The following is a 21,623-nucleotide window of genomic DNA, read 5'->3' as shown; positions in this document are numbered from 1 at the left end:
AATAAAAGAAGATAATATGTAGAGCAGGAGCACCTATTTCATGAAGGCAGGCTGAAAGAGTTGGGGCTGTTGAACCTGGAAGAGAAGGCTCCAGGGAGAGCTTATTTTTGCTTTTCAATACTTAAAGGAGGCTTACAGTAAAATGGAGAAAGAGTTTCTAGCAAGGCCAACAGTGATAGGACAAGGGACAATGTTTTTAAAGTAAAAGAAGGTAGAGTTCAGAGAGGTGAGACAGTGCTCCAAGGAGCTGTGGATAGCCTGTCATTGGAAGTGAAGAGATAATAGTTTGTACTGATTTTTCAAATACTAATTGTAAAAAATCCTAGAACTTATGAAGAATTATACACAAATATCATTTTCATGAATGATACGGCATTTTAAATAATGTTTTTGTCTTTAATACTGAGTCTGTTAATTCATAGGACACTTGCTAGTACTTTTGTATAGTCTTAATTCACACTGCATATGTAAATATTACTAAGAAATGAATGATTTAATTAAAAATTTAACCATGTTTTCCTTGTCCTGAAAAATAGTTTCAATTTTTCATTGTTTTTTTCACTTCTTTTTTTTGTTTTGAAAACAGATTTTGCTTCATATGAACGTCATAAGGTAGAAAATAACATTTTTAGCTTAAGTGACTATACAGGTCTAGTTTGCATTTCAATATATATGAGATTAGCAATATTGTTGAAGAACATTGCCAGCATAGACACAATTTACACTTGTCATCATTATGAAAAAGATATCTCAATAAATTTTTGGCTAAGAGCATCACAAATTTCATCTTTCCATAAAAGGATGGAGACTAGTTAATGCTTTTCCTATTTGAGCACCCACTAAAATGTGGTTGACACACTTAGATTTCCAACGTTTCACCTTATGGCTTGTTTGACAATTTAAATTGTAGCAGTCACTTGGCAACAGATTATGTTGCTTTCTATTGTATTGTTTATTTTCTTTTCTAATGCAATTGCCATCCTTATCTCACACTGCCTAATACCTGGTTACCTAACAAAACAATGTCATTTTTTCAAATTCATGGTGTACTGCTTTATTCTAACATACAATACAATACATATGATACAAGAAATAATGGGTTCAAACTGAAAGAGTACATTTAGGTTAGAGATACAAAATTTTTTTTTTACTATACTTTAATATATATATATAAATTTGGGGCATGGGGGAAAACTGCATTGTTTTTTACTAAGCTACTGCATTTTAATGTTGTTGTACTGATTTTTTCTGTAGTATCTTCTAAACTGATAGTCACATTTCATTGATGAATTATACAAGGCTATTTGCTTAACAAAAAGAAACAAGGTTACGGAAGTGTCTGAATTTAAAATTCATCTCTTTGTGCAAACAAACACAATGGACTGAGAAGAATAAAAGGGTTTGGGTTAGTGGAGTAATGAGGTTGGAAGAGTTGACTTAAGATAGAGCATAGGAACAAATTCTGGCATCTAGGGGATATTTTCTGCAATTGGTGGTGGCAATGTTGCAGTGTCTCAAAGGAAAATAGGTATGGAAGAGAAGTGGAACTTGGAAGAAAGATCCTACCATTAACAGCAGCGTCGACTAATAGCAATAAAGCCTGAGCACATTTTAGGACCTGCCAGCAATCAGTGGAAATGTCGACATATAACATACTCATGGTCTCAATGATTTTACTGAGACTTGGATGGGTGATAATATAATATGGAAATTGATTCCATACTATTTGCTTGATAAAGCAAACTCTTTCATCAGTTGTACTGAGCTTTTTAAAGCTGAGAGTTAAAGCTGATGGGTGAGACATATGGACTATGGTTGATTTATCTTTTTACAGACATCTGAACAATAATAGCTAAAATACAAGCTGAGAATTGTGGAATTGCTGTAATAGTACACACTCTTTCCCATTAAACAAGAGAAGAGAATGGAAGATTATTTTCAAGCTCATAGATAAGACTGAAAACAAGAAAATTATCTTTTTTCAAAATCAAGGACACACCAGCAAAACAAACTATCAAGCTGAATCAGTGTGGGCTTTCATGTGAAATTAAAGAATAAAGACCTGATGCTTGTTTCAGATTGGTATCAGTATTGACTTCTCAATAACAAGGACACAACAGAATACTACCACTCACATACTTAGAAATCAGTCTCAAATTTAGACTAAAGCATGAGAGATTTGAGAAGAAATGACCTCTTTCTACAGAGAAGGACATTTTGAGGATGTACTACTTATATCCAAATATTAGAAATAACGAGGAATAATAACAGTGTGAAGGGAAAAAAATTATTAGAACTTTACCTTTGTGGCTGCATCAAAACAGACAAAGCCCATGCTAAAGTCGATGGTAAGTCCCATAAGATGACTCTCTAAAACACAGGCATACGTCTTGCACTGGAAAAGAAAAACCAGAGAAGATAGTTACCACAGAAGAAAATTTTTTTCTAGGCCCACTCTTTCTGAGTCTTTATTTCAGTGTTTATATATCCCAAAATTATTGTCAGAAATAAGTCACTATTTCTGTAAATATGTCAATATTTTTGTCAGTGTATTTCAAATAAAAGGGTCTCTGTCAGTAATGAAATTGTCTAAGTCATATGAAAACAAGCATCACTTCCTTTAGGGAAAAAAAATGAAAGACGCTAAGAATTGCCTCAGTGGCTTACTAATAAAATTTTCTAAAAGGAAAACTGTATTATTTTCAAGCATCCCTATTTGCTTTTCATACCCAGCAACAACTTTTAAGATTAATATATTCCTTTTATCTTTTCAAGAGAAAAAAAGAAAAGCATATGTATAGAATCTCTTTGGTACACTGTTTCTTGTAGTTTTCTGTTGTCCTAAATCTCAGGGAAAAAGACAGTATTTCATAACATTTAGCAGCTAAAGGAATTATCTGAAATATCTTTTTTTTTTTTTTTCTTCAGATAGACCAATATATCTCAAAGGTTTATATGAGAAACCTTGGAATTCTGAAAGACTTTATCAGTCTACAGTTTCAAATATATGCCTCTATTTATTTCCATAACATCACATTTTAATACACGCTGTGAGACATTTATAAATGTAATTTTCAGCATCAAAACTACTGCTGTGCTTGAAGGCTGACTTCAGCTACAAAATGACAGACTTGCCTTTTTCTCACAAACTATGTAAAGAAAAATTAAAACTTTTCCAAATCAGATGCAAGTTCTTTAAAGAAATCATTCTTATTTTATAGATATTTTACCCTTCAGGTTAAATGAAATGCAGCTATACTCTTCAAATATTGCTGTAGCCGCTAAAATTATGAAATGAGAACAAAGACTTCCACAATCTATAATGTGTCAGCAAAATCAAAATATAAATTGCAAACATTGGAACAATGTGGGTTATGAATTACAAAAGAATATGATTATTTTTGGCATTTTGATTATCAAGGATAAATCACAGGTCTTTATTTATGTATTCTTTGGGTGGGCTCTTTGGATTCTAGATGGTCATCCTCAGAACACAAGAAGCTTGAAGGTGCATTAACAATGTCTAAATAGAAAATAGAATGAAAGAAAATTGAAAAGTTTATACTTAGTGTTTTTATTAATAAATAAAAGTGGATTTTTCCTTTTATTCTTCGATCAGCTACACAAGAAGGCTGTTATGAATTTATACAAGAAGGTTGTTATGTAAAGTTTGATGGTAAATCACTGTTGAAAAAGAAAAGGATATTGCCTTTGGTACTATCTCGTTAGCAGAAGAAAAAAGTGTAAAGTCCTATATTTCACAGTTACAGTTCATTAAGTCATATGCAAAAATTTTCAAGTTCTGCATGCAAAGCAAAAAATGTACAGTTTTGTGGAATTATCTTGCAAACACCTTACAAGATACCAACTGCATTTTTATTCGTTAATGTTCAAGATCTGGAACAGACTTAGAGTCTTTACTGGAAATTAAATTTGGCAATGAGAACGTGTCTCAGATTAGAAATACATACTGTCCTCTAAAGTTATCTAACCTCCCACCCCAACACCAGGGGCCAACCTCCAGTGTGCACTACAGCACCATCCTGAGCAGGCACAGCTCCCTCTGCCTCAGTCCAGCACTGTGCCTGGTTAATTAGCCTCACTGGGAACTTTAGATTCATGAGAAACAGGACATACCAGCCTTGGTTCAAGGCTGCACTGAAAAAGCAACCTGCTTCCAATACTGAAGGGTATTTCTACAAAAGGCAGTGCACAGTTTGTGGAGAAATATCATCTAGTTCAGCTTGGTATAGTTATCTACAGGAAGAAACCTGAGATCACTAGTAGCAGTTGATTATTTAGTTCTTCTTTACTTAAATATAGAAGACCATTCTACGCCCTCAGACTGTGATGTTTAAAACAATCTAGAGAAGAAAAGAAGTGAAAATAGCAAAAAGATCTTTGGGCAGTGAGAATTTAGTTTCCTTGGGGAAGAATGTCCCTTGGTTTTTGCAGGTTCTATCCACTTGCACATGATTCTGGTAACAGCTCAGAGTAGGGATGTGAATTTCCAGACACTAGTTAACTCCTGTAAGACTTTTCTCATCTTTACTTTCTTTAGGTTGTCTTTTAATTCAGATATTTGGAGAAAACAGAAAGGAAAAAATCGTTATCAAGATACATGATAATTTGAAGTTTCTTATATATTTATCATTTGAGAACTTTAAAAGTGGCTATGAATAATATATACTGTAGATGTTTGGCTTTGGTTGCTGATTTCTCACAAGAATTCATGAAAATCTTATCAGAACTGAAGCATTCGCTTCCCATAAGAAGCAGAACACACTTCAGCAGTCATTTGCTGTTCTACCACAGAATACAGAACGTTACCTTTGGTTTATTAATAATTCAATGGGTCAGGCAGAGGCTGAAGGAGACAACTGAAAATTGTTCCTTAGAAACTATTCCCTCAACATACATGATTTAAATTATGGAAGGAACAATATATTGTGAACTCCATGTAAGCCATCTGTGAAGCTGAAACAAAGTGAACTATAAAACTAAGACTTAATACAGATTTTTAAACTCGGACTAAACTTCCATGAAAACATATGTTACAGCACTGCAACATAAAGCAGGTTACATAACAATCCTTACATTAGAGAACAAACAACTACAGTACATGTAAGAACAGCAAGAAAAAAGTTCATGTTGGAAGAGGTTGAAAGAACTTAAAGTAGCAGGAACACAAAGGGAATATATATATAATATATATAATATATCTATTATATATAATATATAATTAATATATAATATATATAGTAATATATATATTATATATAGTATATATATAATATATAGTATATATATACTATATATAGTATATATATAAACTATATATATATATATATAGTAATATATATAACTGCACATCATTATGCAAGTTATAGTAGTCTCAGATTCTTCATGCAACAATGCTGTGAGAGAGTAAGGAAAAAAGATTTTCATTTCAACTAATTCTTTTAAATAGGTAATTATGAAAATGGATTATCATCACTTACTACATTACGAAACTAATTAAAGAGTGACTGGAACACACCAAAATGACACCACTGTGTCATTGTACCATGTTATTGCAAAATTATTATCAATTTGACTATGCCTCCTCTAATATATTTCTTTTCCAAGAAAAAAACAACTGTTTCATTTTGGTTTATATATACCTCTGGCAGAAGCTATGAATTAGGTTGAAACAGAATTCATTATATATTTATAGTAATGCATTTTAAAAATATTTAAATCTTTTATATATTCTTTGGAATTAGATAAGAATTGGCCTCTGATTAACCTCTTCTGGAGGTTATAGCCATTGAGGAAGAGTTACTGTTTGCATGATTATGGAGTAGGACATAACAAAGTTGAATAATTTTAAATGGTAGTTTTAAACAGAAGTTACATTTTCAAAATTATATTATTTTATTGTAAAACAAACTCATTCGATTAGCATTCACTTCCAGTATGAATATTCATATCAAAATGATTGCATAAACCATAATTTTAGTACAAATATAGAGTTGATACCTTAATTTTGAACCTGTCATTTTTTTTTCTCACAGAGCAATGAAAGAAGTTGCTGGAAAAAATTATACCACCAGATTTTATCTGCATCTGTGGTTTGGTAGATGAAAGCAGTAGTGGATTGTTGAAAGAAATATGAGGAGGCCAAAACCAGTTATATAAAAATATTCTATATTTTTTTCCAAATCAAGATGTGGGAAATAAAGAAAAAAAGATGAAATAATAAGTGTGAGTTCCACGATAATATTCCATCATGAGTAGCCTGCCTGTTTGTCCACATTCACAAATCTGCTATAATCAATCAATCAATCAATCAATCAGGAAATCATTACTTTGAGTTCTTAATTGCTACATAAAACATCAGAAGAGACAAAAAAAAGGTGAAAAGATTAAGATGAATTTGAGGTTAAAATTATAAAACAAATATTATAATTTCATAAAACAAATTCTTTTGGATAAGTATGAGGGCAATTTTGAATAAATACAACTCTAAAACCCAAAAGAAAAATCTAAACCAGGAATGTTACAGTATGAATCAATCTGAAAGCAGAACAAATATGAGGTGGCTTCCAAGATCAAGGTTATTCAAGAAAAATGCCATATATTCTCTTACTGATGGCACAGCAGTACTTCTGTAAAGTATGTTGCAGTAAATTATCTAAGAAAGACAAAAACTCTCAAATATTTAGTGGCAGAGGATATGTATTATTGCAAGTTTTACATGGAAAATCTAGTCTTAGATTTTCCAGCATCCAAGTACAGCTTAAAAGACAAGAATAGTTTCTATAAAAGGTAACAGCATATATGAATTTAAAAGAGGAAAGATGAACCTCCTTTGACTCCTCTTGCAACAAAGGTACTGTGCATTAAAACTGACAGCAGTGTAGTTTTTGCAAATTGGATCTTCATTAGTATATACCCATTCAGTCCATTTGCATGTGGTGGTTTGCAGGTCAGAAAAGGGCTCAAATATAACTAACTAACACTTTGTCTGAATAAAAACATGTCAGTGCTTGCTTTCCCAGGAGGACTCAGAAAATGTGTGAGCCAATACTTGCACAGGCTAATATGCTAATAGGGCTCGGGTAGGTGTGTATAACTCCTGCCAACATCAACTAAAGCTGTTCTAACCCCATGTATTCTTCATGATTAAAAAATCAATATTATAATTGGGATTAGGTGAATTATAATGGTGGTGGGTGGTTTTATTCTTCTTTTCTGAGCCAAAAAGTCATGACTTTTTGGTCATGGGAGAAGTTATCTTTAAACACTCTGATACGAACTTTTGCTATAAAAAATCATATATAAATAATCTGTATTTGAATGTTGTCCATCTTTGCACTGTCATTTGGCAATAAGAGTAAATACACAAGAAACGTGAAAAAAGAGTGCCGCATCTGAGGTACAATTTTTGTTCTTGCTTGTATCTAGTAAATACTTCACTCAGTATTCTCTCATTCCTGGTATTACAAGGAAAACTTAATTTCTGCAAGGTTCTCTTGTGATATTCAGTAAGAAATAAGGTAGCATGTAAGCCAGTAAGAATATCTAAACAGCTGGATTTTGTCCCTGATCCATAGATTGTTTTTCCTTGTCTGTCCATGAGCTTCAGTTAACAAATATGTATCACGTTGTCATAATAACTCAAAGATAGTATTTCAGGTGGCCTCTTCTGAAGCTAGATTGCAAGGTGTTTGAGATCAGCAAAAGCAATTACTTACATAAAAGTGTAATAACTTGAGAGCTGCAGAAGGTCATAATATTTCTTAAATCACATCATTATTTCATATGGGCCTAATTTGTTAATGTACCAAAGATAATCACCAAGGCAGTTGCTCTTACCTGTATCCGTTCAACTTCTAAAAAAGTTGCCGTTTGGAAGGCTTTTTCCCATAGTGTTAGGTCAGACTCTAGTTCCACAGAAAAGTAAAGATCTTCTCCAGATTCAGACTGGACACTGAAGCAGTGTTTCCGACGGTCCAGTAGATCACTGTCCTGATGAAAACCTAAAGTTATATAATCTGGCATACATCAATTAATATTTTTAATTGCAAACATTTATGCCTCAAACCCAGCATTTTTAAATGGCATTTTAAATGACAGGAGTAACCACAGTCACCAAGGAACTGAAAATCAGGGGTTTGGTCCAAACATTGACATTTCAATGATTTTTAAAAGTATGTCTATATATTCAGAATGGTACAGAACAGCATATCTCAGGCAGTAATATTTTAACAAATCACTTTTAGATTAGACACATTCTATTAAAGTTTCCCACTTTCTATTCACATGAGGAACACAAATATCAGCTTCTCTGACTTATTTGATTTACACACCCCACTCTGGAAGGTTGGTTAAAGAAATATATTTATTTTAAGAAGTATGAAAAGTCCATACATTCTGTTTTCTTTATAGAGACTAGAGAAAACAAGTTTATATCTCTGTAGGCACACAAAATACAACATACAATCCGTCTTAAAATGGATACTGCCAGTAGAGACTACAGTGGCTCCCCATGGTTAAGTTGCTGGCTTTGGTCCTGGAGGAGAAAATTACTTTTGGCTTTACTTTCAACATAATGTGATACAATGGATATCAGGTTATAAATACTTAATAATTAATGATTGCTAACATCTGTAATCAGTACAAAACCAAAGAATAAGCAAGTTAATCAGGAAATCCATTCATTTAAATTTTTTCAACTATTTTGTTAAATTTATTTATTTAATATAAAGGATGTTTTACGCTAAAATTCTGGCATATAATTTCTTCTTGTGAAAAATAGGCTTGCAGAAGCAGGTTTAATTAATTTAGTCTTTGCTACATCAAAGAAATTGCCACAAGTCACAAGCTCACCAGCTGTCTTTGACAGTACATTGGATATTTGGGTTAAAGTCACCTGCATGCAATTTCCACACAGCTACCCCATAGCAAAGGGCAGAGTTAAGTTCAGTAAAGGAGACTCATGGGACAGTATTGCCTTCTGGTCATACACAGCTTGAATAGACCAAGGGGAGCACAACCAGCTGATACAAGCTGGAAGAGCAGCTTACACTGTTCAAGTCAGCTCTCCCTGGGGCAGAGAACCACGAACCTAAAGCTGATTGAGAACAAAATATATAAAACAGGAACCTGTCTGAAACTATCACTCTGAGGTATACAAGCAGGCAATGGGAGAGCAAGCACTACTTTCCCCTTTCCATTCATTTAGTAAAACTGACAGATATGTTTAAGAAAGTCAGTACATCATGCATTCAATAATGTTTCTGGTTGAAGCTTGCTTTACAATTTCTAGAAGAATCAGCTATAGAGGCATCATACCCTCTCTTTGCATTCACCATGGCAAAAATAAGTTGCTAGGATTTTAAAATGACCAGTCATTGTGGAAAAATCTCCTTCCTTACTTCCATCAAGTACTAAGCTTAGAAGCTCTAGAGTATTAAGTCATGCATGAAAAAATCAGCATGAACATGTTTGATCTTAAAAGATAGCACTTCCAAAAAACCAAAGAATCTTCAGAATTTTCTTTCATATATTCACAAGGATGTGTTAGGTGTAGCTAAATAGTCAGATGTAGCTAAATAATAGTCTATGTCCTATCAGAAACGTTTTGTCTCTTTTTTGTGGTATCTCTTTTCCCCCTCTCTTTTTTTTTCCTTTTCATTCGGGCCTTCTTCTAAAACTGAAGTGTCAACTCTCTTCTCAGTATATTGTGACCAGCATTAAAAATAGATGTTATAATATCCAGGTTGTTGCTAATGACATCTATGGTCCATTGCACACACAGCCTCAAAGCACAAAGAACAGAAGCGCTGCAACAAATGTTTAACCTTGTGGATGTGTGTAGCAACAAAACACAGCACCAGAGTGGCTTGTGTTGGAAGGGACCTTAAAGATCACCCAGCTCCTTAAGTGAAACCTTTTACTTGATCAGATTACTCAGAGCCCATCCAGTCTGGCCTTGAACATTTCCATCAAACAAATACAGATCGGACACCTGTAACTTCTCTGGGCAACTTGTTCCAGTGCCTCACTACCCCCACAATAAATAATTTCATCCCAACATCTAATCTAAACCTCCTCTCTTGCAGTTTGAAGCCATTCTGCCTTATTTTGTCTCTACGTGCTCTCCATCTTTCTTTAAGGATCCCCTTAGATGCTGAAAGGCCACAATAGGTTCACCCTGAAACCTTCTCTCTTCCAGGCAGAACAATCTCAGTTCTGAATGAGAAAAAGCACTGGAAAGCCCTCACTCCTCCAGGGCAGAAAAGCTACTTCTTTTAGAATAACAGCACTTCTTGTCTAACAGATCTCAAATGGTGTCTTGAACTCCCTGTGCTTTCAGAGCTAAACCTGATTGAACGGGCCTGTTGGCCCACAACCCAAAGGACATATTCACCATGGAGTGTGGCAGGACCCATGTGTAAGGTACATGTATTTCCTGGGGAAGATTGCAGTTCTTCATCACTACAACCACAGAAGAAACTAAAAATATTTTGAACACATCTTTACCTATTCTTGACAACAGTTAGTAGAGAATAAGTAATTATTGGTAATGCAGACTCTTAAAGCTTTTTTGAAACAGAACTACGTGAGATCAAAGAAATAATTTGCTTTAATATAACCGAAGTAATAACCCCTGTTTTCAAATGCAAGAGAGCTTAGTGCATGGCTCAGTTCCAGAATGCATGTCTATTTAGCTCGGCACAACTAAGGTTTGATGCTTTTAAATTACACTCTTAGACTCCTCCAGTCTAACAGGCCTTTTTTGCCTCCTATTGAGAAGAATATTTTGTCTAGGAAAAAGAGAAGACTTACTACACAAACTGTGAAAAACAAAAAGTTAAAAGTTTTCCTGAGATTGACTTCTGTTAAAAAGCATTTGAAAAATGCAAAAATCTCTGGAGAGATTTTTAATCTTTGAAGTGATTTCATAAAATCCTATTTATTTTATTACCAACATTTCTAGTAATAACTGAACTAGATTTTACTAAGTATTACATCAAACCTAGATGATGAAAAGAGAGCTAAATGGGATCTACAATAATTATCCAAGATTTTGCTGCTTACATATGAAGATGAGAGCATGCTTTGATTTAGGAAAGACTTAATCAGTACTAGGAAGTATTTTGCATATAAAAAGTTTACAATATTTCAACTACTATACTATATTCTGACAAACAACACACATAATGGACTCATTTATTATTGGAATTTACATTCTGTGAAGTTCCTATTCAGAATGAAAATGAAATTCAATATTTCCCCAGAAATAATAATTTAACCAAAAAATAATTTCAAATTGTGATTAGCACTAATCTGTATACTTGTGATTTTGATATCAACATCTATTCTTGGGTTCATGATAAGAGAGGTCTAAGTCAAACACATTTAAATTATGCATTTTACTTTTTCTAAAATTGCTAACATACAGATGAACTATTCCTTTCCTAATTAATGGTATTCCATCCTACTTGTAAAAATAGTTATGTGCAAGTACTGCTTTAGTACTTTAGTACTGCTTCTGCAAATTTTCCTGCTTTTCTGCAAGATCTTTCTTTAGTTTTGCTCTCTTCTTAAGCATTAAAAAACTGTATTCTAAGTTTATGGAATGTAATAATTTGTGCAATAGATAATTGGACAAAACAATATGTACAATATTTGGAGAAAGCTAAAAGATAGCCAAATGTCTTTATAAAGGCAGGAATTTAAAAGAATTGTTGTTTTTTTTTTTAAGGAGTCCAACTGGGAATTGTCCAAAAGTCTGAAATTTTAAAAAAAATCTTGTCAGGAGTCTCAAAACCAGGTCTGGATGAAGCAGGAATCTTCATTAATTAAATTTTACTAAACCACTACTTCAACTAAAATATAAATTCCATTCTACCCATTTTAGAATCTTCTGCTATAGCCCTGTAGTATTATATTCACTTAGTAGTTAATGATGGAAATAGGCCAATTTCATGTTGATTTTTTAAGAACTCTTTTACACTGATAATGACTAGTTGTGATGCTATTGTTGTGTATTAATAAAAATGGCTGAAGAGAAACACACACAAAACTTTTAGCAGTATGCTAATTCTCACTAGAGGGAATGTAGTCCTGCTGAAGGATGGGCTGTGACGAAAGACACTGGCTTATGCCCAGCCTCAGGGCAATCCAGTATCTCTGCTGACAGGACAGTATGACTCCTGCTTGCCTAATTAATAATGATATCCATATTAAGTGAGAGTAATAAATTTGTCCATGGGAACTAAGCATGGCTCATTAGGCAGGTCTTTCCAAATCAAGGCAGAATGCTTCTTCATCACTAAATGGTGACTTCGCCTTCTCTTCTGCAGGGGTAATCTCTCCTCTTTTGAAAGACTGCTCTTTCCAACAGCAGCAATACTTCTTTTCAATTACTAGTGTTGTTTCATTTTAACTATGATGAGTGCATTAAATACTCATATTTTTGCTATTATTTAAATCTGCTAAGATGCATGAGGCCTTCACCTCTTGTGATGGTCAGTGAGAGTTGAGCTCTTCTACTCTACAAAGCTCTCTGCAACAGAAAGCAAAAAAAAGCAGAAAAAAAAATTGCCACTTACATGCTCATGGCATGATTTTTACCCAGGAGGTGCTCAAGAACTTTCTGGAAGTCTGATTTACCTATGAAGTTACATGTAATGTAGTGAATGGCATAAATATTTTGCCATGGAACTGTAAATGTTAGTGACACTGGTGAGCAGTTTTTGACATGAACCTCAATTCGTGTAAAATGTTCAAAACCATCTCACATAGACAAAATAGACCTTGACTTACATAAAAATTCTATTTCAGCTGTTAAAATTATATACATATTCATGTCTCTTGTATTAATTATAACAGTTCTTCAAAACACATAAATGAGAAAACGAACAAAACCTGTTTTCTTTGTTCACTAGTTTAGGCAGTTCTGCCAAAAGAAATCTGTTCTATCATAATCAAGGTTTAAACCTAGCATCTAAATTCTCTGAAGATAAAAAGCATTTTCTCATGCAATACCTCCAAAGCAAGTGTAAAAAAAAATCACATCATGCCTTTACACTTGCTGGCATCAGTACCCTGATTGTTTTACTGTTTGTGTCTCCTTTCACCCATCAATTATGGCTACATAAACATAAATCCTTCTTTCTAAGGGCATATAATGATCTACTTCTTCAGCTGGAATTTTGGGAACACTTTGCTTGAGCATCACCATTAGTTGCTATGGTGATGGTTCTAATAGCATTTACAGGCAGCAGGGAAAAGATTCACTCCAGAGTGAAAAAAAAAAAAAAGATCCAGCTTCTCCAACATATCCTCATTACTCCAGTAATAAATGAAAAATGTCCATGTGGGCATGTGTTTGTACATAGCCCATCTTATTTGGAACCTTCTGAATTTTATTGTTAAGAAATGTGAAATTGCAGATATAGATGAATACACACACTTAAGTAAACACAGAATAGCAGCCAAACTAAAACTGGACAGAATATATTTTGATGTTCAGATTTTACAAAAAGTATGTTTACTCAAGGGAAAAACTGTTTATAATTTCAGGATAAATTTTACTTTCAATTAAATTTCCAATAGAAAGATCAGTCTGATGGCTAGAAACAGAAAGGCTCATTCCCGGTATTTCATTCCAGTTTAGGAGTAAGGTTGAACCACTTTCTGATTTTTCCTGAATAGGAAAACTGATTTCCTATTGTGCATGATTAAAAGACAGTCTTGAAGACCCTCATCTGAACCAGTGCAAGAGTCTGAAAACAGGTTTCCTCTGAGTCAGTGCCATAATTGTGTCTATTTCTTAATGAACTCTACTGAGAAATTTTTTTTATTTTTTTGCCATATGAGGAAAATTTTCAAAAAGTTCACAAAACCAAGTTATCTTTTGAGGAAATAAATTATTCTAATAATTTCTGGAGAGGCATTAGTGGTTATTTTCTGTTACAGAGAAATCAGAGACAAGCATAATTACAAACAGATACCAAAAAATGGAGAGTTACTAAGGTTTTTTACCTCTACAAACTTTGAGACATTATTTGCTGGAAATTAAGTTTTAAGAACAGATCCCATAAGAATAAATATAATGATAATGGATAGCAATGTTAAAGAATGATCCTATTTTTTCATTCTGACCCTTTTTGATAGTAGTTTGTCAAATTTAAATCACTGCAGCTGATTTTTTTTCATGTTAGTTGTCTGCCTGAGGATACTGTTGCATTTTATATTATAGTTAAAACAGCTAAATCAGTTCTCTAAAATAAATTAGAAAAATTAGTTAAACTGATTTGTCCAAGTTAAAAAGAAAAAAATAAACAGAGAAGCATCAGACCCCAAATTTGCTTTTTGGGCTGCTCTGGACTTCTCTTTTTTGGACCAGCAATGGCTGATTCAGAGATAGAAACACTTTTGCTGCCCTTGGGAAGAAAAGTTAAGGTCTACTAAAAGTCTTAGTTTTTCTGGGCAAAATTTGACTGTTACCATTTTGAAGATTTCGTTCTGAACATGCTGCATCCCCATGGTGTATAGGAAGAGAACCTTCCCTATATTTCCAGCTGTTAGGAATTGTTATCCTAGTGGCCATGGTAAGTGAGAATAGGATACTTACTCTACGTTTCCTTAAAGTGTCTATGCACCTCTTCAATAAGAGAAGAAACACCTGACTTAACAGCAGAAGTAGAAAAAGAAACTACATTGAAGAAAATTTCTTTTCATTCTCATTTAGTCGGTTTTTGTGTTTGGTTTTTTTTCTGAACTTTAAATATATTTGCTTTAAAGGCAGGAAAAGATCTTTTAAAGGTTTTCCTTGTGAAGGACACAAACATTGAAAGGAAAAGCACTAAAGTTGATTGAATAAAAGTTTGGAAAATTACCCACCAAACTGATTATTTATTATATTAAAAGAATTACCTACTTGACTGCATACTACTTATTTAGCTTCCTTTCTTTTTTGGACAGAATTCCTTACTCAAATAGTTTGCCAATAAATTATGTCAAGGTGAGAGTACATTAGAGTAGAACAATGAAAAGCATTTTGGTTGAATATCAGTACGTCAGAAAATTTGTTTGACCAAGTATGTAAAAAAAAAAGTTTTACATGTACTTGCTAATAGTGCTAAGAAAAAAAAAACTAAAAAACGGATTGTGGTAAAAAAAGTCCTATAATAAAACAACACGATAAAGTTATTTTTAAGAAATTAATATTTCTGCTTTCACTGCTGGCTCTGGCTGTTGAGAGTAATTAACATTTAGACCTCCACTGAGAAGAGAATGCACCAAATGAAGTTTTGAATAGTTGTCCCTGAGACAGGAACAATTTATTTCATATAATGATTGGGACACAGTTCCAATAAAAAATCCAAAATTATCACTGTTGCATGAATGCCTAGAGCCACAAATTCTTTGTGCCATAAAACTGCAGCAACTCTAGTTAAATTTTAAGTAATATAGAAATAAAGATAGGGAAAATTCAAATAATTGAAGTCTGTGACCAAAAAAAAAAAAAAAAAAAAAAAGAATTTTGATAAATTAGAGAAAAATGTTACACAAAAATCTTGTAAAATTAGAGAGTCAGACTATATTAGTTAATACAATACTGAATCACTCCAATCTTTAGAAATGCTCTGATTAGATTAAGTCAATGGAGGGAAACTTCTCAAGCTGCTGATAAATCTCAAGTATCTTGGATTTAAGACAAATACTTGTCTTTCCCAAGCTTCCTTAATTATATTTCACATCTCATTTCTGCTCTTTTTCAACATTTCCTTTGCCTTATGTTAAAAGTTAATTTGGCTTTGGTTTCAAGGATGTTGCAAGAGCACTGTCAGTCTCATAACTAGACAGGGAACAAAAAAGCAATTTCTGAAACACGGAGGTTGCAGAATCATTTAAAAATTTATTTTCTGTATCTGTTATTTTTTGTTTTTCTCTGTGTGTTTATCTTGTTATTTCTCCCAGGAAGAAGGATCAGACTCTGAGATTGGCAGTCCCAGCCCAACACAAGTCATTTATTTTTCACCCAAAAGGTGACAGTTTATATTAATATTGCATAAGAAACGTCAAAAAAAGGCGGAGGCGGGGGGAAGTTAATAAAAAATGAGAAACCTCTCTAAAGTTAACAGGAAACATGAAAAGCCTTGTTTAATAAGTTTACATTTCAAATATTGTTTGTCCTTCCTTTCTGAACCAAACAAAAATTGAACAAGCCTTCATACAGTGGCAGTTGTCTCACACGTAATAACACTGCCTCTTTGCTTTCAGGAAAGACTCTTACATGGTGCTGCAGAGTTACAGCCACATCAACACCCTTAACACACATTAAATTTATCCAGATTAACACGGATTAGGGATTGTATAACTATGTACATGTTGAGGAGAAATGAACTGAAATCACATACAGAATCACAGAAAACATAGTTTTCTGGCCAGAGGTGCAGAAGTCTAGTGCCTATCTCTATGCATGGTAGGACCAGCCACACATCAGCTTACACTTACAAGGATCCAGTGATGGAAATTCAGTGGCCTTGTCAGGAGCTCTATTTCAATACAGAAGTTTTCTTTATGGCCAAACTGAAGCCAACTTAGTGTTAGCCTTGATGGCAGTGGACATGGAGATATTTACGACTATTACTATTTTTCTTATCTTAGAAGACAACTGTAATTCTGTTTAAAGGGGAAACAGATCCTCTTTTCTGTGGAAACATTAGATACTCTTAAATGTAGTACGGAAGGTAAACCAAAGACTGAAAATTACCTCAATTGTTTTAAATTGAAATACTCAACAATTCAGCATTCTTTCCAAGAACTGGCACCTCGCTAAACCCTGGCTGAAAATCTTAAATTGCTTGGATGCAGCATTAACTTATTCATACAAGGGATTCATTACTTCTGCCTCTTAAGCATTTTGAGTGTTAAGTATTTTAGTGGAATCACATCAGTATGCAAATCTCATCATTGAGCAAACCATATGATTGACAGACCTCAAAATATGTTCTCTACTTGCACTTTATATGTTTATTTTTATTTATTTTTAATTTATCTGAATATATTAACGCTGTCAGTAGTTTCCTATCCTTTTTATATCATTCCTTTCCCATACCTGACTTACTGGAAATGGACAGCATAATCAAAGGCAATTTAAGTGCGAAAAATTAACATCACTATGTTTGAGCATTTTACACATACTAACGGCTAAAATAAGGAAGGAATCACAAGTCTTCTCAGACATCAAGTTGGTCCTGATTAATATAGCAAGAAAATTATAGCTGCACTGATATGAATGGTACTAACTATAACACCAGTGATTCACTACCTTGACGTGTTGCCAGCATAGACTGCCTTCCACAGTCATCCTCACATTTCATTTCAGAGCTGATCTGACACTTGAATATGTTTCTTGTTTTATGCTGAATAAAGCTTTATGTTCTAAATGTGAATCTCCAAATGTTTTTGTATGACACTGAAGATAGGAGGTAGGTGACTGAACTATAGAAAGCATTTTGTCACAATTAAAAGATGTTTGGGTGAGCTGAAGAACATAAGTAACTGAAGCAAAAAAAGATAGAGAAGTGCAATTTCTTATGTTATTCTTCATAATTTACCTGAAAAATATAACAAACTTTTTCCTACTCCCATATGGAAAAATTGTTTAAATATTAGAATTATTTACAAATTTATCTAAGGTATTTAAATCTTGTTAAATTATGCACACATACACATTCATACACTCTCAAAACACACATGTTAAAACTATGTATCAAGAGGTAGCAAAAACACACAGTTAAATCAGCTTTGAAATACTGAACAGGATAAGGCCACCTGCCTTTCTGAAGTTAGTGATAGAATTACCTGTTTTTCTAGAATATTGAATATTGTTCAGTGGCAAGACTAAAATTAGCTGGCTGTTAATGGGGCTTTACTCCTCAAAATAAAGGATAAGGTGAAATAAGCTTCTGGGAGAATAATTTAGAAATATTTATTGATAGCAAATTTTTCCAGTAGTTCTATTTAAAATGACTCATAGATACATTTTTATGTCAGAAGTGGTAATATTACATTACCTTGCCTGACAAATTTCCTAACATGGATCACAGATTTTCATCCACAGGCTAGTGCCACTGTCCTATTAGCATTAGTCTGAATAAACTTTGAATAAACTTGTGATTAAAAAAAACAAGAAAGAAGAGATAGGTTTAAATGCTATCATCTTCTTACTGGTACCTTTCACTGACTAATCAGCACAGCTTTTACAGTTTGCCATTTTAACTCACCTGACTTTAATTTCTACTCAATTTCTTTTTACCTGCTTATTTTTAGGGTTAAAGAGTTCTTCAGTGCCTTGTTTTCTCTCTGCTTCCACCCCTTAATCAACAGAGCTATTGAATTTTTAATAAATTATTTCATATGCTCACCAATTTATGCATTTATGCCTCCAGGTCTTAAGTTATTTGCATCTCAATAAATGCTCCTTTTGCATCAAACATAGCCCACTGCTGTTTGCCATTATTTCACAATGACTAATTTAAATCAATTAAATTAAAATGTGATTCTTGTACTCAGCCTTCTTTATTGAGGTTTCCTGTCAAAAATTATTATTTCATCCTCCAAATCTGGACAAGGAAGAGCTTAATTTATATGATATGTATTTTAATCCGGTAGTTTGTAAACTCTATACAGAACCTTTTTTATATTACATTATTGTTATGGTAGTGTATGAAAGTGGTTATGAGGGTTTGGGGTTTTTTTCTTTTCTATTTTTTCACTATATAAAATTGTAAATACTGAATTAGGGGACCCACGATCTTTTGCTGAATTTCTGTCAATAAAACAGGATTTCACACAGTGAAAAGACTGCTTTTTAAAGTCCATTTTTCATGCTTCAAATTTTAGGGGCCTTCCTGGTTATTTAGAAGGTCCTAATAAAATTAATCAAATTAGAATAAAGACTTAATGCCTTTCTTCTGCTTTCTTCTCCTCATAATCTGATCCAAAAAATAAAAGAAAAAAAATAAAAAGTTATAACAAAATAGTGATTTATTTTATGAGTATTATAAATATGAATCCACTAGCTATAAATCACATAATAATCTTTGACATCTCTGAATAAGATGCAGAACATTCTGCTTTTCAGCTGCTTGAGACTAAGGCAACTGTGACAATTGAAAATGGCATCCCAGTGTTCTATACTATTTGGAAAGGATACTAAAGGAAAAAAAAACACTAAACACATGCAAGTAAATAGAAAGAAAACATTGGTCATGGTGGCAGACAAGTTTTGGGTTTTATTTAACATCTTTGGATGATATAGTCTTCTGGAAGATTAAATCAGTTAAGTACTTTGTAGTAGAAAAAGTATTGTGCATAGACATTAATATTTATTTACTGTTTTCATATTTTTACTGTTACCAGAAGAGGAATTATTCTCTCATCCTGAAGCACTAAAATATTAATATGGATTCAGTAGGATCTGGGAGTTCATATTCTCCACTCTAGTACTTGTGTTGTGAAGAGAAACTTAGAGAAATTCCTCAAACTGAGGAAAATTACAATTTCATTTAAAGAGAAAAACTTAGGGTAAAAAGTCTATCTAATCCAGACTGCTCTTGTTAAGTTCATCAGAAATTTAGCCACAATCGAGGAGTGGAAAATGGAGAAAAAATACTTACAGACATATTAAGTAAAGCCCTGTCTTTGTGGCACGAGGGACAGTTATGAAATTGCCAGGAGAAAAGAGAAAACACCAGCTACCTTGGGTGACAGTTGTACCCTAATGAATGCAAATCTAAATGTGGACAATTTTTTTTTTTTGAATACCTCATTCAAATGTAAGCAAGCCATGTAATGCAGACACACTCTGCTTAGTTAATGATAACACTTAACTCCAAAGCACTACTTCTCACTCCTGAGCTGAGTCATACAAAGGTTAGCACAGCCTACCTGCAAGTCCTTCTACTTGAAGTGAATATTAGCCAGAGAAGCTGTGTCATTCTCCAAGTGAAATAGATTCATAACAAAAGCAGCATTCGAGGTACTATAGAAGGGAAGAAGTTTGAAGGTGATCACAAAACACCAGAGTAACTTTTTTTTATGTGGCCTCTGGTTCAGTAATATCCATGGGGCTTGTTCAAATGGGTTTAAAAACCACACATTTCTTAAATGGAGATTTTTAAGATGCTGGCATAAAAGCTGAACAAAACCTTGAGTTTCTACAGATGTTCAATGCAGTACTGTAATGGGAAGTTGTTTTTCTTGGTTTTATTTGCTTTTATATTTAGTGAAACCATAGTTAAGTTCTATAGCACCTGCTGTAGAAAACTCGAATATGGTAAAGATTAATGCTTCAATGTCAGAAGTTGCAATTCCATTGCAATGATTTTTCCACTTCCAGTTTTTATTATTTACAGGTTTTTGTCAGCTAAAGAACCTATTTGAAACATTTCAGCGTTTTATAAGCCTGGCCATGTTTACAGGCAATAAATGGATACCTGAATATAAATAAAGTGATAAAGAAACACATAAGTTATATTCCTATATTACTTATGCTGGAATTGCCTCTCTGTTAATACAGACCAAGGCTGGAAGATTTACACTTCACAGACACTTTGGAGGGCTGGATAACAAAAAAACCCCAGCATATTGGTACACTTTCTGTGCTTCTACACAACAGTCCAGGAAGCCACTGGCTTAGGTTTTACTGCTTTGTGGACTGTCTCCTTGGCTGACATAACTTCTGCTAAATGACTGAGAAATAAAAAACCCCAAAAAAACCAAAAAACAATGTATTGGCACACAGGAGACACAGAACAAAGGGGGGAGAAGAAAAATGGCTAAAATTGCACGTGAATTAAGAAAAGTATCAACAAAGCCTAATGGCTAAAAGAAAAGAAGGAATATAAAAAATTATATGGCACACATTCAGTACTCACAAAGAGTATAAAATATAATAATATAATATATAAATCTAATACAAAAATTTCTGTTCAAAGAGTATAAAAAAAATCTTTGGATAAGTCATAAGGAGGAGTCATCCTGGCTCCAAAGCACCTAGTTCTCTGACAAAGAAGAACTACCTTGATGCTTATTGCATTAAGCCTAAGGCCTGAAGCAATCAGAGTTTACCAAAGAGAGTAGGGGAAAAAGTCTACGTAAGAAGTGGTATTTTTCAACTCTTTCAAAGTCTGACTGTGTTCTTAGAGCACTTTTCATTTACACCCTCAGTGCAATGCCTTCACAGAGTGAACAGCTTGTCCTGTTTCTCCTTGTCCTACACGAGCACTTCTAAAGAGCAAATATTTCCACACACTCAGTAATTGAAGCACACACCACAGTGATGGGATATTTTGCATTTGGGATGTTCCACTCCTTGATGAACACTCCAGATCTCACAGCCAGTACAGCAGTAAAAGAAAACTTTTCACTTCTCTGTTAGGATTGCTAGCAAAGATGACTTTTCCAGACTATAAGCTTGGCTATGTTTTGTTTCTTTTCTTTTGAAGTCTCAAACGTAAAAACTTTTTTATTTTATTGAGCCATTCCAACTCTAATCTGCCTCCCTAAGGAAAATACAGTGCATCTATGTAACCTACAAAACTTAAGAAATG

The 21,623-nt window shown here is 33.5% G+C and overlaps 1 protein-coding gene across 1 annotated transcript in view; it reads right to left on the bottom strand.

Annotated features, from left to right (window-relative positions):
- The window catches only part of SNTG1 (syntrophin gamma 1), a 312,845-nt gene that overhangs the window by 19,781 nt on the left and 271,441 nt on the right, over positions 1-21,623 (bottom strand). Inside the window, exons 15-16 of the mRNA XM_066330927.1 lie at positions 7,861-8,013; positions 2,303-2,395 (exon numbers count right to left, since the gene is read on the bottom strand). Coding sequence (XP_066187024.1) covers positions 2,303-2,395; positions 7,861-8,013 — 246 coding nt within the window. The remainder of the gene's footprint in view (positions 1-2,302; positions 2,396-7,860; positions 8,014-21,623) is intronic.

Source organism: Sylvia atricapilla, chromosome 1, assembly GCF_009819655.1.
Source record: "Sylvia atricapilla isolate bSylAtr1 chromosome 1, bSylAtr1.pri, whole genome shotgun sequence".
Taxonomy (NCBI): Eukaryota; Metazoa; Chordata; class Aves; order Passeriformes; family Sylviidae; genus Sylvia; species Sylvia atricapilla.
This window is presented reverse-complemented; position numbering and strand designations above follow the sequence as displayed.